General features: G+C 44.6%; 1 protein-coding gene across 1 annotated transcript in view; it reads right to left on the bottom strand.

The window, feature by feature from the left end:
* PTPN21 (protein tyrosine phosphatase, non-receptor type 21) overlaps positions 1-17,927 on the bottom strand; it is a 91,310-nt gene that overhangs the window by 14,655 nt on the left and 58,728 nt on the right. The window contains exons 9-13 of the mRNA XM_011974322.1: positions 17,324-17,411; positions 16,536-16,615; positions 5,916-5,976; positions 5,204-5,288; positions 7-437 (exon numbers count right to left, since the gene is read on the bottom strand). Of these exons, the coding sequence (XP_011829712.1) occupies positions 7-437; positions 5,204-5,288; positions 5,916-5,976; positions 16,536-16,615; positions 17,324-17,411 (745 nt within the window). The remainder of the gene's footprint in view (positions 1-6; positions 438-5,203; positions 5,289-5,915; positions 5,977-16,535; positions 16,616-17,323; positions 17,412-17,927) is intronic.

Raw genomic sequence — 17,927 nt, forward strand, 5'->3', positions numbered from 1 at the left:
CGGTGAGGGGAGCTGCGCGTGCTCGCGGATCTCGGGCTGGCTGTAGACCAGCGCCGCGGGCCTGCTGTAGGCGTACGAGCTGCCGATGTTGAGGTTTCGCAGCGAGTGGCTCTGCCGTTCCGCATGCACCAGGCCCCTGTTGAGCTGCTTCATCACAGTCTCATAGTCTGGGGTGGGGCGGTAGGACGGGGGTATCAGGGCGCTGTGCCGATGGGATGGGACGTAGTCAGGCCTCATGACGTCACTCCCGGTGATGCTTGGGTTGGACGACATCGGCGAGGGCTGCAAGTAGGGCTGAGGATTATTTAAGGAGTTGGTGCTGTGTGCGCTGTAGACACTGCCGTTACGAATTCGACCATTGAGGTCAATCTGGGCTCTATCCAAGCTTGTCTGAGAGTGACAGTAGTATCCGTTCTGGTTGGGCACAAAGAGGTTATCTAGAAAAAGAATAAGTTCAAAATGAGATTTTTTTTAATTGGACTAATTACTCCAACCAAATATTGAGATCGGCCCTTACCTCTGAGGACATTTGAACACAGCTTGTAAAAATCCATGCTAAAATGACCTAGCTTTAGCCACACTATCTGAGTGACCCTGGGAGCTTTGGCTTCCTCATCTATAGGATGGGGATGGCTCTGCCTACTTAAGGGGTGGCATTCATTGGGTGACAAAGTAAGACCCTGTCTTAAACCACACACACAGCAGACTAGCAGACTTTTTGGTACTCTGGGGAAGTTGAGGCAGAGATACCATTTAAGGCACTGGGCTGGGGACTCTTTTGTTCCCTGGGTAGGGATGTGGCCTTGCTGCTGCTGAGCCAGTTCAAGCACCGACTGTCTGTAAGCATTTCCTTAACTGGAATTTTTGATTGTTCTTCCCAAATGAATACACAAGCTTCGACTGTAAAAGGGTAATGGTATAGCAGGATCTGAGCTTCTCTGGTCCAACAGTGTCACCAGCAGCCACACAGCCCATAAAGTGTCCAGAGCCAAGAGGAGTCACATTAAAACAGCTGCAGCTGCCCCCTGCCCTGGCTCCCATGTTTCAGGAAGATCCAGACCTGCGGCTAACAGAATCAGTTTAACCTAATCTTACAATAGCTATGCATGTGTTCCTGCCCAGGGATGACAGGGGTCATGTTTCTTCTAGTCAATTTGTAGCTCACCTGCCTTCTGTTACTGAGGATGATTTCTAACCCTAGATGATTTCTAACACTCAGCAGCCAACTCCTTCAAATAACAATTTCCTCTGAAAGGCATTATTTGTGCTTCAAAATCTCCATAGTGATTTAAGTGATACTTAATATGCCACAATCCGGTTGGTACACTTTATTCTGGTGGCACATAAGGCTGTGAGGAAATAGCATTCAAACCTCCATGGTATTCTTCTGCTGACACACAGCACTTCCTTGTCACTGTGCTTTCCTTGTCTATGCAAAGCTTGGTCGTGGCTCCATCTCTGCAATCCCACTTTTCTCACTGCTGTCACAGCTCGGACCCCTACCCCAGGCTTGTCTGAACTAGCTCTATAGTCACCTAGTCTCCCTGCTTCTGCACCCCACAAACCATCTAGCCATTTATGGGACTGTTATGTGGAAAAGGCAATACTGAGAATAGAAGGGGAAAAAGACGGTTGGAATACAGGCAAGTAAAGGGGAAAGGTATGCATGAAATCACCATTAATTCAAGGAAGGGAGAAGAGATACAGGGTTACAGGAGTCCAGAGGAAGGAATGGTCATTTCCAGCCTGGGTGGGGTTGATGGGGACAAGGAAGAGAGAACCAAGAACCACCTCGCAGAAGATATGGCAGTTAAGGGGACTTGAGGGGTAAGTGGGTGAGGTGGGCATGTCCAGCTTCCATCAGAAGTGAGGTCTCTCAACCTCTCAGAGCAGGCAGGATTATGCCTCCTCACCCCTTGATACCAGGCACAGCAATGTGACTAGTAATGGTCAAGGGAAAGTGTACAGAGAGTTAAAAGCCAGCTTCCAGGCTCTCTTCCAACTGCAACACTGACCAACAAACAACACTGCAGAGAGAAGAGGCTCTCCAGCTCAAGCTCCTACCGCAGACTCACAGGGGGCAGAGCCCTCCTGCTAGTGCAGTGTGCAATGGACAGGTGACCCTTACTATTACTTCCCTGAGAGTTTGGAATAGAATATTTTCTCAGCACAGCATAGCCCTGCCTATCCGGTCTGGATGGTATGTGAACAGAAGGGTGCATGAGGTAAGGGCACCTGGGGGTGCAGAGCAGCACTGGCAAAGCCAGGGAGCACCCCCGGGCAAGATGGGGTGGCTGGAGTGTCAGATAGCTACAGAGGAGTAAAATAACTTAGGAAGTAAGGTTGGAAGAGCAGGCTCAGTGAATATTGTGTGAAGTCTCGAACACTAGGCAAAAGAATGATCCTGTAGCCGGGGGCGGTGGCTCATGCCTGTAACACCAGCACTTTGGGAGGTGAGGCGGGCAGATCACCTGAGGTTGGGAGTTCAAGACCAGCCTGACCAACATAGAGAAACCCCATCTCTACTAAAAATACAAAATTAGCTGGGCGTGGTGGCGTGCCTGTAATCCCAGCTACTTGGGCGGCTGGGGCAGGAAAATCACTGGAACCCAGGAGGTAGAGGTTGCAGTGAGCTAAAATCACACCACTGCACTCTAGCCTGGGCAATATAAGCGAAACTCTGTCTCCAAAAAGAAAAGAAAAGAAAAGAAAAGAAAAGAAAAGAAAAGAAAAGAAAAAAAGAAAAGTTAAATGTGGATGAGACCCCTGGGAAGCTCACAGAGGGAGGGAAGAAGCCACAGGACAGACCTGCAGGGCACACCAAACAATACTGATGGGAAGGAGGAGGGAAAAACCCAGCATGCCAGAAGGAGAGTTTCCAGAAGGTACAAAGGCTTGAACGTGATGGTGATGTGGGGGTGCTGGGAGCCTTGGAGAGGGCCGCTTTAACAGAGTGGCAAAAGCAGAGGAGTGGGCGGTAACCAGCAAGCAGAAGCAGCACACAGAGAGTACTCTTAGAAGTCAGTGAGAAAGGACGGGCGCGGTGGCTCACACCTGTAATCCCAGCACTTTGGGAGGCTGAAGTGGGCGGATCACGAGGTCAGGAGATCGAGACCACCCTGGCTAACACGGTGAAACCCCGTCTCTACTAAAAATATAAAAAAATAGCCGGGTGTGGTGGCGGGGGCCTGTAGTCCCAGCTACTCGGGAGGCTGAGGCAGGAAAACGGTGTGAACCTGGGAGGCGGAGCTTGCAGTGAGCCGAGACCCCACTACTGCACTCCAGCCTGGGTGACAGAGCGAGACTCTGTCTCAAAAAAAAAGAAGTCAGTGAGAAAGGAAAGCAGATCGCTCAAACCATCACTTAAAGCGAGGAGAACAAACAATGTTAGGATGTTTATAGACGGAGGAAAGAGAATGAATGGCGAAATGAGACAATGCAGAGGACAGCCAGGTCCTGGAAGTGGGAGGGGACAGGATTGCAAGTACCAGACAAGGGCAGGGCGCGAGAGGGAGGAAATAGAAGAACATGGTAAGGGGGCCACTCTCGGGCTCTACATCCAAAGCCCTGCTCCCTACTACCCACCTCACTGCATGAAAACGCTCATCTTTACACCAGGGCCGCCACAAACAATAGTCACATCCCACCTTCTGGTCCCTTCATGCATCACTCCCTACTAGTTCCTTACCCAAGAGGGAACCTGGACCACTCTACTCTCCAAACACGCACTGCTTCATTCTGTGCATGGCGTTCACTATCCCCAAAACTAGGAACAGCAACCCCAGTCAAGTCCCTGTCTTTCTACCTGCCGAAATCCACCCATCTTTTCAGATACAGAAAGTTCTTCTCAATCTCCCCAATGTGATGAGTCTCTCTTCCGTTGAGAAGCATGGTAATTGCACATGCTGTCTCAGAAAAACTATCATATTCAAGTTATTTGTGCCAGGAGTGGTGGCTCAGGCCTATAATCCCAGCACTTAGAAAGGCAGAGGCAGGAGGACAGCCTGGGCCCAGGAGATTGAGACCAGCCTGAACAATATAGCAAGACCCCATTCTCCACAAAAAGGGGTTCAGGGGGAGAAAGACAAAGTTATTTGTGCACCTGTCTTATCTTCAACTATCAGATTCTAAGTTTTTTTTTTTTATTTTTTATTTTATTTGAGATAGTCTCCCTCTATCATCCAGGCTGGAGTGCAGTGGTGCAGTCTTGGCTCACTGTAACCTCCACCCCCACCTTGGGCTTAAGTAATTCTCCCACCTCAGCCTCCTGAGTAGCCAGGACCACAGGTGCATACCACCAGGCCCAGCTTTTTTTGTTTGTTTGTTTGTTTGTTTTTGATAGAGACTGGGTCTGGCCCTGTGGCCCAGGCTGAAGATAAGCTTCTTAAGATGTGGAAATACTCATCTGCATAAACCTCCTTAGCATTTGGTATAGCCCCACTGCTTAAACTTCAGTTTGGGAGTTTGTTACAAATACAATTCCTTATACTTCTCAAGTGAAAACTGCAGTAGTCACATGTTTAACTTTTACAATAGGAAAGCCTCTGGCAGGGGAAGAAAAGTAACCCTGGGAATTCTTTGTCAGACAGTAAAGAAGCACTTAAAGGCTAATAGAGTGGTGGTAAAAGGACATAGGAACTAGCTTGATAGTTTCCCATTGGCCAAATTTGAGATCAGTGGAGCATCAAAATTTGATACTGCATTTTTTTACATATATTCAAGAACCCAAATATATGCGGTGGCTCACACCTGTAATCCCAGCAATCTGGGAGGCTGAGGGGGGGCGGATCACCTGAGGTCAGGAGTTTGAGACCAGTCTGGCCAACATGGCGAAATCCCATCTCTACTAAAAATTACAAAAATTAGCCAGGCATGGTGGCGCACCTGTAGTCCCAGCTACTTGGGAAGCTGAGGCACCAGAATCGCTTGAATCTGGTAGGTGGATGTTGCAGTCAGCTGAGACACGCCACTGCACTCTAGCCTGGGTGACAGATTGAGACTTTGTCTCAAAAAAAAAACAAACAAACAAACAAAAAAAACTGAATATATTGGCTTCTTTTATGAATCCAGGATAGCTATTATCATGATGCAATTTGGGGTGCAACTTCAGCCAAAAACTGTCCAGGCTTCACAATCTCCAAGCATTCACAGATTTATCCATAGTAATAACTATGTAAGGCATGGCAGAAACAATGTACTTTACCTTGGGAAGAAGCATATGGTTCTGTATAATGTCCATTATAGTGTAGCTGTGGTGGGGGAGGCATCACGTAGGGCTGGGGTTTAGGCTAAGAAATGGAGAGTTGGACACAGGGTTAAAACACATTGCTTATGTAATACAGGTAAAGTTATTATCCACTGGATTCTTTCTGTTAAAAAAAAACTTCTGAAGGAATTAAATATATTATATATGGAAAATAAACATGAAGACACAGTAGTTCTTATCATATCTAGCATTTTCTATGTTTCCCCAAATGGCAATGCCAAGCCCTATGACTGATACCAAGGATATTAGGCTCCACAAGAAAATCTGCATCTAAAAAGCTAAGAGGAAGAAGGAATAGATACAGATTTCCTTGTATAAACATTTGAACATAAGAAGCTTATATGTATTATAATCAATCTTATTAAAGTCATCTAATATTTTAAATATATACCAACTTAGGATTACTCTTGGCCAACAGTCTAAGTTCTTAATATTAAGGTCAGACCTAATATTCAAATATGCATAATATAATAATATAAATACTAGATTGGACCTATGGGAAAAAAAATCACCATTTCTTTGGTTAAAAATGATGAAAGATCAATACACTTTATGGTTCAAACTCAAAATTAACAGCATTAAAAGCATATTTTATTAAGGAAAAACATCACTGAAATATAAAAGCAATCATATTTTCCTTGTTTCTTACCAGAGACATCCTTGAAGAAGACCTCCTCCTGATTGGGTTCACTGTGACAGTCTGAGTTTGCCTATAAAATAGGATGTCTCTGAGAAGAGCACATACACACTGTCTCTTAAATTCTACCAAAACAAGATATAGGAATGTAAAATAATAAATCTTCTAAGGCAAAAAAAAAGACAAGCTATCTAAGTCATGAAGTCAGAGAAAAGAAGGGAGTTTTTTTTTTTAACCAAAAAAAAAAAAAAAACCTGGGTGTGGTGGTATGTGCCTGTTTCTCTCTCAGTCCTTTCCTGCTACCCCAACCCCTCAACCTGCCCTGTGGTTTCAGGCTCCCCACACAGTGTCATCGCCTGGACCCACAAAGGGATCAGAGCATCTTTGCCAGGCCCATCCAAGTAAACCTTTGGATTAGCCATAAGCAGTGGGGAAAGAGACAAGGCTGTATCACCCACACACTTGCTGCAGGAAAAGTGGGATTCAGTGCAAATGCAAATGTGTTTCTCCTGTGCGCTGGGGAGCCCTGGATCTCTCCACTAACCTTCCTCCTGGGGAACCATCCACTGTCAACCCAGAAGCCTCATTCAAGCAGTAAGAACTGCCTTTAATTAAAAGTCTGTTAACCACAGACTACAAACATAATAAAGAAATGAATTTAGAATTTTAGTGACAAGAAACTACATTTCCAAGTGCAGTAAGCACGCTCCTGTAGTCCCAGCCTCTTGGGAGCATCTTGGACCCAGGAGTTCAAGACCAGCCCAGACAACATAGCAAGACCCCATCTTTTAAAAAACTCAAATATAAAAAAAATTTCAAACATATATATTTGTAAAATCTACATTTCCTCTAAGGAACCAAGGGAAAGCAAGGCACAAGATTTGGTTCAGTAAGCCGATGGTAAACCCATTTACCTTTCTTTGCAAGAAATTTCTGATTTGTTTTGAATATATTTTTTAAAAAACACCTAAGGCCAGGCACAGTGGCTCACACCTGTAATCCCAAACTTTCAGAGGACAAGGCAGGTGGATCACCTGGAGTCAGGAGTTTGAGACCAGCCTGGCCAACATGGTGAAACCTCGTCTCTACTGAAAATACAAAAACTAGCTGGGAGTGGTGGTGGGTACCTATAATCCCAGCTACTCGGGAGTCTGAGGCAGGGGAGTCACTTGAACCCAGGAGGCAGAGGTTGCGGTGAGCTGAGATTGCGCCATTGCACTCCAGCCTGGGCAACAAGAGCGAGATTCCAGTCAAAAAAAAAAAAAAGGACCTAAATGTATTAGGGAGTGCTGACGAATACTTATCTGATAATGTGAGATTTTAAACTATTCGCATGGCAAGTTCTATGTTTACATAAACAATAAGGTAAAAAAAGGAACAAGAAACAGAAAAGCCCATTTGTAACTACTGGTTTTAAATAAAGGCAAGATTTTTTTTTCTTCTGTGTGGTCAGTTTTACTGCAAGATCTGGGAACCTACACACATTGAATTCTTGGCTTTATTGATGACATGTAGTTTGTCAAAGCACTTTTTCTTAGACCTTTTACCACCTATTCCTGGTTCATGTACTTATGTAACACATAATTACTGATTACAAAAATATTCTGTGACCTTTGGTTACAGTGTTCTAAGGACTAATTACTAGAAAATCCATCATGACAAAGTGAATATTCAATCCATTTAAGCAAATTTACCATAATATCAAGCCTCACGTCTCATAAATTAACATTACTCTTAACACTCTGAAAACTAGTGTCTTATATTCAAAAACCCTGAATATTAGCTTATTTTTATAAGACTCTTGAGATAAAAAGAAAACCAGTACATACTAGTTTTAACATCAGGTGATTACAACTGCTTTTACTAGCTTTTATAAATAATTCATATTCTTTGTTATTGGAAAGTATTCAGGCTGTTAATGAAAAATAAATGTCTCTTTTCCAAAAGATGTTCCATTCTTCCAGTACTTATTTTGGTGAGACAAGTCTGCGTGGTGTGTCTGGTTTTTTTTTAAAAAAAAAAAAGCAAATACTCCTTAACTGCACATTAATATATTCCTTAAAATTAGTACCCACAAATTAGCTGGATGTGGTGGCAGGTGTCTGTAATCTCAGCTACTCAGGAGGCTGGGGCAGGAGAATCGCTTGAACCAAAGGGGTGGAGGTTGCAGTGAGCCGAAATCACGCCACTGCACTCCAGCCTGGGAGACAGAGTAAGACTCCGTCTCAAAAAAAAAAAAAAAAAGATAGTACCCAGAATTTGAAGACACCGCATTTTTGCAGCCTTGAGATTTACTTTGGTTATTCTTCACTGTCAGGACTAGGTTTAGGCAAACTGGGTCCTCTGAATATGTGTTCAGTCTAGCAGAGACTCACTGTCCAGATGGACTGAACTTAAACTTTTAAAGTACTATAAATTCACAAGGGTTGCCGACAGAATTCTCTGTCAACAAACTCCAACAACATGTCTATAATTGCCCAGCCTGGGGCAAAAATAAAACACAAAACCCAAGGATGCAGAGCTTCAGCACATGGGCGGCCCTCCCACACTGATAGCTATCTTGGCACTCTTGCTGGCAGCACCCAGTGTGGAGGCGAACACTGCCCACTGTAGTAGCCGGCTCTACTAACAAAACAAACTACAAAAGCATGTACCTGCCAAAGTGCTTGACCCAGGCAGCCGCACCATCAGTTCTAATAGTCTAACCTTCTCTTTCTTCTTGGCGTTGTCCTAATAAATGCAGTTTACTCCGAGACCAGCTATCCTCAACTTGGCATACAAGAGAAAACCATGTAACTATTGGTTGTGGTTTCCAAACTTTTTGGGCAGTTACTATGTTGATGGGTACTGCTAAATAACTGAGAAGAAATCACTAGAATCTGTGCGCCAAAGAAGACAAAATAAAAATTAAAAAGGCTGAGCCAGGCATGGTGGCGTATGCCTGTGTAGTCCTAGCAACTTGGGAAGCTGAGGCAGGAGGATCTCTTGAATCCAGGAGTTCATGGCTGTAGTGCACTATGATCACATCTGTGAATTCCCACCATATTCCACCTGGGAAACTGAGACACTAGGACCTTGTGTCTTTAAAAAAAAAAAAAAAGAAAGAAAAAAGGCTGCCAGCCCAAGTAAAATCAATATTATGTATTGAAACTGTGCTAAGGACTGTACGTGATTATCTCGTGGAATGTGTACACCAACCCCACAAGGGAGGTCCAGTTATTATCCTGATTTTACAGATAAGGAAAGTGATACGTAGGTTCAGTAAGTTGCTCCTGGTCACATGGCAAACAAGTAGTAGAACCGGCATTTGAACCAGCAGGTCTGTCGGATTCCTGAGTGTATGTGTCTAACAATCATGTGTTCAACCTGCTTCCCGGCCCCAACTAATCTGTAAGCTCCATGGAGGCAAGATGTGGTATCCCTGGTGCCTTTGCTGAGCAAGTGAATGACTAACAAGTGAGGACTAAAGTGATGCTTATTACTAAGCATTTACAGCTGAGCTTATATTTCTAAGCCTCGTCTGAATTTTGCTTTTTAAGTTTCCTTTCTTATATGACGAAAGGGAGTTAAGATTTTGACAAACAAAAAAAATGCCATTGATAGCTCATAAACTAATAGATAGTTCAAGGAATAGATTCCTTCCTGTAATCCCAGGTACTTAGGAGGCTGAGATGTAAGGATCACTTGAGGCCAGGGGTTTATGACCAGCCTGGGCAACATAGCAAGACCCCATCTCTAAAAAACTAAAAAAAAAAAAATTAGCCAGGCATGGTGGCACACACTTATAATCCTGGCTACTCCAGAAGCTGAGGGCTGAGGCCACTGGATCCCTTGAGCCCAGGAGTCTGAGGTTACAGTGAGCTATGATCACACCACTGCACTCCAACCTGGAAGACAGAGTAAGACCCCATCTCTTAAAAAAAAAAAAAAAATGTGTTAGATGGTGGAAATACCTAGCAAATGTTTGTCTCAATGACTTACCTTTTGAGCTCACTATAGTAAGGGTAAGGAAGAATAAATGCTCTCCTCCCAGCCTACACTTGGGTAGACCAGGGCTACATCCAAGCTGCTTACAGGTCACTGACTTGGCTCTGAGATGCCTGTTCCTATTGTTCACCCCCCTACCAAATCCCACCTTAGGTGCAGCTTCCTGGCATTGTGGGCAGGGAGAGGAACAAAGCCAGCAGAGACCATCTCAGGTAACTGAGAAGGAATACTGATGGAGGGAGAGGCCCTGGCGTCACTTCAGCCCCATGACATGTGTGGTTTTCTTGTTTTTGGAGACGGGGTCTTGCTCTGTCGCCCAGGCTGGAGTGCAGTGGTGTGATCCTGGCTCACTGCAACCTCCACCTCCCAGGCTCAAGTGATTCTCCTGCCTCAGCCTTCCGAGCAGCTGGGATTATAGGCGCCCGCCACCATGTCTGGCTAAGTTTTGCATTTTTAGTAGAGATGGGGTTTCACCATGTTGGCCACGCTAGTCTTGAACTCCTGGCCTCAGATAATCCACCTGCCTCAGCCTCCCAAAGTGCTGGGAACACAGGCATGAATCACCGCGCCCGGCCAACATGTGTGGTTTTCTAAGGCGACACTGACCTCTATCCATATAAGAACCCACTCAGAAAAAGCCGCTGCCTCTCCTCAGCTCCACCAGGGGTCCATGTCCCCATACCCAGAGGTCCCACTGTCTGGCCTTGTGGCTGCTCCTCCACTCCCCTCCCACCTCTTCCTGCCCTGCTCCTTCACATGGATCCATGGGAACTACTGGCTCCTCGCCACACTTCTGGGACTCAGGGGACTGGAATGGGATAGGGGCTGTTCCATCTTCTTCCAGACTTCCTGTAGTCTCTTCAAGCCCTGCAGCAGGCCTAGAAGAAGACGGGGTAAATCCTTTCCCTTTCCAGGCAGGGCCTACTCCAGTCAGTCTCCTGATTACAAAAGTCTCCGGAACCAAGGTGGACACTGGCTGCTCTGTTCACCGACACCCCTGAGCTGCAGGGAGCACTCACCAGCCATCTCACTGCGCTCAGCGAGCGGCCTGCTGCGGTCTGAAATACAAGTTTCCCTTCTGGAGAAAGTCTCTTGAACCCTCTATCGCTTGGCTCTACAGGTTCAAGGATACCATCCTCACTTTCACTCATAGAAAAGTACAGGGGAGCCCCCTACACCAAGGGGCCTCAAGACTCCCCCACTCTCCCAGCCTTTTCCTTATATAAATCAGGGAGGGTGATTACAGCATGACCAGTTCTGGGGCTTGAAGTGAGAGACAGTGGGTTTGAAGCAGATTTCTGACCTAACGGGTTGACATTATTATCTCATTTAATTCCCAATTCGACCCTAAAGGAATATTAAGTATAAAAGTCTCATTATCCTGACTTTATAATTTTTAAAAGACAGATTGTTATCCATCTAACATTTTTAAGGTTTGGATAACGATCATTCTGTTATCTAAGGTACTTTGTTAGGGGGTAGAGAGGGAAGGCTGTTGGATCGTGCCATTGTGTAAATACTAAAATATAGTTATCTGGGTCAAGGTTAGATGAGTCACATAAAGCCATCCCAGACACCAATAAACTATAGATCAGGACTGCGCGTGAAGGGGACATCCTGGGATTACAGTTCCCCTTTCTGTGCAAGTCGAGTCTATCTCCTGGGCCAGCAGTCACCCCAGCCCAAACCAGATGTCCAGAAGCCACTGTCCAGTTCCAGGCCAGCTGCAGTTTTGTTAAATGCCTATCACGCTTTAGTTTACCTATGTGGCCCATGACAACAAGTCTACCAATACTTCAGAATCATAATATTGGAACATGACTAAACAGTCTATATTGACAGCCTTTAAAACATGGTCATAACAATTAAAGTTCTTTTCATTTTATTATCAAGCAAAATTTTAAAAGCTAATATTAAAAGCTTCATTTACTTTACATGGGAAACAAATGCTCACAATGAAATATATTAGTTCCCTACAGAATGAATCATAAGTAATTACATAGGAATAGCTCATGGAAATCGACTGCCACAATCTATTGGATATATAGAGATTGAAAACAAACTTTGGAAAACAGCCCTTTAAACATAATTATTCCATTTTGAAAAGAATCAGGTGTTCCTTATTTAGGTATAATATATGCAACTGATGACATTAATGTAGTTTTATTCACACTTGCCAATAAATAGCAATATTCCAAAAACTAGAGCTGAATTTCTAAGACTGAATCATTCACCATAATCAATCATTTGTTGCTTTTCCCACTTCCCTCTTTTACTTATTACAAGTTGTTAATTTGCAAAAACAAAAAACAAAACAAAAAAAATCACCAGCCAATATGGATGCCTCATGGAAAGGGATTATGTTTTATGGTTTATTCACATTGTAGACTCTCCACTATTTTCCAGAGAAGAAATGAACTGAGGTAATAATGGCTCAATATTATGAACACTCTTAACTTATTAAAGTCTTTAAAATGAAAATGCTGTGGTCCAACAGACTGCATTATCTACTGCTTGAATCTTAGAACTTACTTCTGCATAGAAATCATGCCACATATGGCTGGATAACCAGGCCAGCCCCCGGGAACCCCAACGGCAAGGAGCACTGCTGAACATCACCACCAGGGGGAACACTTTCATATGCAAATACACCCAGGCAGCTAGCGGAAACCTGTTCCCATATTTACAAAGAAAGCAGGTTCCTCCTCCCTGTCAGTGCTTACGAAAATCCCATCACCAGAACAGCGGTGGGGACTCGGATGCAAACATGGTGCAGGGGAAGGCAGAGAAGAGACAGGGACTGGGCCATACGTGCAAACCACTGGGCAGCTCCCTGTGCGGGTGGGCATCTCTGCATGTTATCTTTACACTGTTGCTCCTGCCCAGAGTTTCTCTCACACCCTGCAAGACAGAAGGCACTTCCATAGCCTTTCGCCTTCCTTCTTGGTGCTAAGGGGCAAAATGCCCTTGTTAGACTTTCCCTCCACCCCGTGCCTCATTTACAATCTGTAATAAAAGGAAGAGACAAAGGAGCAAAAGGGCTCTTCTCCCCTGTGACTCCCATCACTGCCACACTCCAGCTCCCATCGTTCACTAAGCCCTTACACACAGGGCACCTTGCCAGATAGGGGACACGAAGATGAGGAAGAGGAGACCCTGCCCTCATGGAGCTCCATCAAACAAGAGAGACAGATCCAATCCACATGAAAAGAGCAGGCAGGAACTACTCTAAGAGGCTGGCACAGCGGCTAAGAGCGCAGGCTGGAGTCTTGCTGCTCCACTTACTAGCTGTGTGGCAGGGCAAGACATTTCACTTCTCTAAGTCTCCATACCTTCATCAACAATGGGATAGTAATAATTGTGCCCAACAGGGTTACTGTAAGGATTAAAGAAAATAAAAGCTCTCAGTATAATGCTTGACATAGCGCAAGCATTTACTAAATTATTGTTACGAATTATTCAGATCATTGTTACAAAAGACATAGAAAAAAACAGAACTTTCAGAGTGGTATTGAGGACTAAACAAACTGTATGCTTGGTGGTGTCTACAGGGGCTGTATTTTAAACTCAGTCTTGAAGAATGACTAAGAGTCTGCCAGAGAAGGGAAGGAAGGACATTTTAGCAAAGGCCTGGGCTGGGAGCATTCACATGATAAGGAAAGACTTCTTCCTGGAGTCAGACTCCAAAGCCACTGGGCTTGGGCAGCTAAGTCCAGAGAAGGACCTGAGGAGTCTGCCCTTAATCCTGTACCCAGGACGGGGCGGGTGAGAGGCACATACTCAGATTTGTTCCTGACATGTAACTTCAACAGCAGTGCTACATATTTTGCTTATCTATCCAGAAGACTGACTGCATACAGGTGAGATAGGGCATGCGGGGCCAAGTGGGAGGCAGCTCCAGGAGGCGCCTCCAGAAATGGTACAAGGACAAGAGGACAGCTTAAAGAAAGGTTGTGGGAATTGAACGAAACATTTCAGGTCTCAGCTTAGATGTCACTTGGCTGGGTAGCCTTTCCTATCTTGGCAGTTCTGGGTGAGGTACTGTTTTCCTAAGGGATCTTACAGCACCAGCACCAAGACATCTCGAATCACAGCTCTTAACACTTGTATCTACAGATTAGTTGAACAAATTAATTAAGGCCAATAGTGAGCCAGGCCCTTGCTTGGCACAGGGAATATAGCACTGAAGGCAGGGAAGAATGTCTGTCCTCATGCACTGCTGTAGAGCTTACCTGCTGGCAGGGGATATAGGCAAACAAGCAAACAAACAAATATAGAAATTCACATGGTGCTAAGTGCTATAAAGAACAAAACAAAGTTAGAAGGCAAAGAGACAGATCGTAGTGGAAGGGGAGTACCATAGGACAATCAGGGACAGCCTCTGAAGAGGATCATATCTGACCAGACAGCAAATAGCAGGCTGCAATGAGGGAGCAAGGCAGGTGGAGACCTGGGAAAACAGCAAGGACAGTGTCCCCTAGGGTGAGGCACATCTGTAGCCTAGCCAGGATACCACTGTGGCTGGAACAGAGCAAGCAAGGAGGAGGATAAAAAACACAAGGTTGGAACCAGGCAAGCACCACACTGTGTATGGTTTCGTACTTTTATTAGAAGTAAAATGGGGCCAGGCATGGTGGCTCACCTGTCTAGCACTTTGGGAGGCCGGGGCAGGAGGATCCCTCAAGTCCACAAGTTTGAGACCAGTCTGGACAACATAAGGAGATCCCGCCTCTATAAAAAATATCGAAAAATTAACCAGGTGTGGTGGTACACAACCATCTACTCAGGAGGCTGAGGTGGGAGGATCACCTGAGCCCAGGAAGGTTGAGAGGCTGCTGTGAGCCATGATCATGTCACTGTGCTCAGCCTGAGTGACAGAGCTGTCTCAAACACAAACTAAAAAAATTACTTAAAAAAAGAAGTGGAATGCCAAAGGAGGGTTAAGAAGAGTGACAGGATCTGGGCTGGGTGCTGTGGCTCATGCCTGTAATCCCGGCACTTTGGGAGGCCAAGGTGGGTAGATCACGAGGTCAGGAGATTGAGACCATCCTGGCCAACATGGTGAAACCCCATCTCTACTAAAAATACAAAAAATTAGCTGGGCGTGGTGGCGTGCACCTGTAGTCCCAGCTACTCAGGAGGCTGAGGCAGGAGAATCACTTGAACCCGGGAGGCGGAGGTTGCAGTCAGCCAAGATCATGCCATTGCACTCCAGCCTGGGCAACAGAGCAAGACTCTATCTCCAAAAACAAAAACAAAAACAAAAACAAAAAAACAAAAAACAGTGACAGGATCTGATTCAGGTTAAACTGAGATCATTCTGGTTGACATATGGAAAATAAGCTACAGGCAGCGAAGGCACAGAAACAGGAAAGTCAGAAGGCTACCATAATATTCTGATGAGAAGCAGTGGCAGCTAGCACCAAGCTGCTAGCACGAGTGGTAAAAATGGTCAGGTTTCATACCACATCCAATTCATCAGCAAGTTCTGCCAGCTGTACCTTCAGAATACACAGGCAGTAGTATATATTCACCACAACTTTCAGAGTGGTATTGAGGACTAAGCAAACTAAACGCTTGCGGTAGGATGCAGGAGTTGAGAGCTCAGGGAGGGCCGGGCACGGCGGCTCACATCTGTAATCCCAGCACTTTGGGAGGCTGAGGCAGGCAGATCACCTGAGGTCGGGAGTTCAAGACCAGCCTGGCCAACATGGAGAAACCCTGTCTCTACTGAAAATACAAAATTAGCGGTGTGTGGTGGCACATGCCTGTAATCCCAGCTACTCGGGAGGCTGAGGCAGGAGAATCGCTTGAACCGGGAGCTCAGTGGGAGGACAGGCCAGGAGAAGCCCCCTAGAGGAGCGGATTTGGAGAAAAGGCCTCAGGACCAAACCAGCGAACAACTGAGAAGAAACAGTCTAGAAAGCGGAAGCCTAGCAGCGGGTGGTGTCCCGGCAGCCAAAGAAGAGCAGGATTCAGGAAGGATGGAATGAGCTGTCGGAGGATCAGTACTGCAGAGCGGTCAAGTTAAAGAACTCGTAAAATGATCACTGGACGAAAGTCACCTGACCACAACAAGCAGTGTCAGTAATGTGGAAGCTTAGGGGAAACAGGATGGAAGGAAGGAAATAAACAAGCATACACAACTCTCTTGAGGAAACCTGCTATTAAGGAAAGCACAGATACGGTGCAGAGGCTGGAGGGGAATAGAGATGAAGGACAATATTTTACATGTGCAATATCACCGTGTGCTTTATTGATCCGGCAGACAGTGAAAAACCCATGTAGGCTAAGAAAAATGCACACCAGGAAGGAGGGGCACAAATTCTTCAGGTGGCTGGAAAAGCTGAATAATCTTTAATGATTCAAAATGCTGATCAGAGGATTGATTTAAACAAATAAAGGATATTATTCCCTTTTTACCTTTCAAGAATTAGAACAGTTCTCGTAACTAGTTGAAATAAATCTTAGAGGCATACAGTGTAGTTATTAGAAGTTGGTCCAAAGCTAAAATGAGGAAAATAGCTACAGGATCAAAAAAAGATATCAATTGATAAAATGTCTTTCTTTATGATACAGTATACTCAAGATTACAATTTCTAAATTCATTATTTTTGATAATTTCCACGAGCAGGACATACTTACAGGTTACACTGGTTTAGTCTGTAAAACTTGTGTCGCGCAACACAGAGTCTCCAAATGTATTTTGCAGTTTCCATGTCTTCCTAGCAAACAAAATAGGCATAAAGCAATATGAAAGCACACACACAACTTGATACGTTTAATGCACAGTTTGTCTAAATACATAATGGGTGACATCATATGACAAAGTCACTTTCAGGACACTATAAGCCTTTCATTTTCCAACACTGTGCCCATGGTATGAATACCACAAGTAGGATTTAACTTATGAAGACAAAACAATCTGTTCTAACAGTGTGATTCTCATATTAAACAGTTTCAAAATGACATGGGAATCTAAAAACTATAAAAATACCAACTTCTATTCTTGCCAAATATACTCAGACATTTTTAAACAAAAATATGACTCAGTAACTCAATATTGCCTTTGTCAAGAGAGCAAAAGCAAATAACTATTAAATAACATTTCTTCAGAGCTATTCATTTATCCATGAAATTTAAGATATCAGTGCTTACTTTTTCCCCCACTTAACCCCTGAGGTTTAATTTAAAGGTTATCATGATCAGACAGTAGTTATCCAAAGACTCATTCATTCAGCATTTACTGAGCAGCCATTTTTTGCCAACTGCCATTTTGCAAAATGCTATATGATAAAACTGCATGTTTTATACAATTACAAAATATTATAATTTTAATGCTGCCCTGCCTCCAAACACATACAAGCATGCAGAAGTAGAACTTGTTAACTTTTAGGACAAACATTCCATGCAGACCCCTAATGTTTACTCACAGTTTGAAATTGGATGGTCTCCTCTTTATTTGCCAGTTCTAATGCAAAAAAGGACTTGTTGTGGGACATGTTGGCAATGTCATGCCACCTAAAGAATAGCAAATAGAGAATGGCAATGTGAGTGCTTGTGGGCGAAACAAGGAGATAGAATATACAAGTTTTCCCTAAACCTGACGTATAAGTTAGTATTTGGTGACATTTTTGAGAAAAACAAAAAACAAAAAACACGAGACCAGCCTGGCCAACATGGTGAAACCCTGTCTCTATTAAAAATACAAAAACTAGGCCAGGCATGGTGGCTCACACCTGCAATCCCAGCATTTTGGGAAGCCGAGGCAGGCGGATCACCTGAGGTCAGGAGTTTCAGACTTCTGGCCAACATGGCGAAACTCTGTCTCTACTAAGAATATAAAAAAGTTAGCTGGGTGTGGTGGTAGGCACCTGCAATCCCGGCTACTTGGGGGGCTGAGGCAGAAGAATTGCTTGAACCCAGGAGGCGGAGGTTGCAGTGAGCTGAGACAGCAGCACCATTGCACTCCCGCCTAGGCAACAGAAACGAAACTCCATCTTAAAAAAAAAAAAAAATTACAAAAACTAGGCCAGG

Source organism: Mandrillus leucophaeus, unplaced genomic scaffold (genome assembly GCF_000951045.1).
Source record: "Mandrillus leucophaeus isolate KB7577 unplaced genomic scaffold, Mleu.le_1.0 Scaffold144, whole genome shotgun sequence".
Taxonomy (NCBI): domain Eukaryota; kingdom Metazoa; phylum Chordata; class Mammalia; order Primates; family Cercopithecidae; genus Mandrillus; species Mandrillus leucophaeus.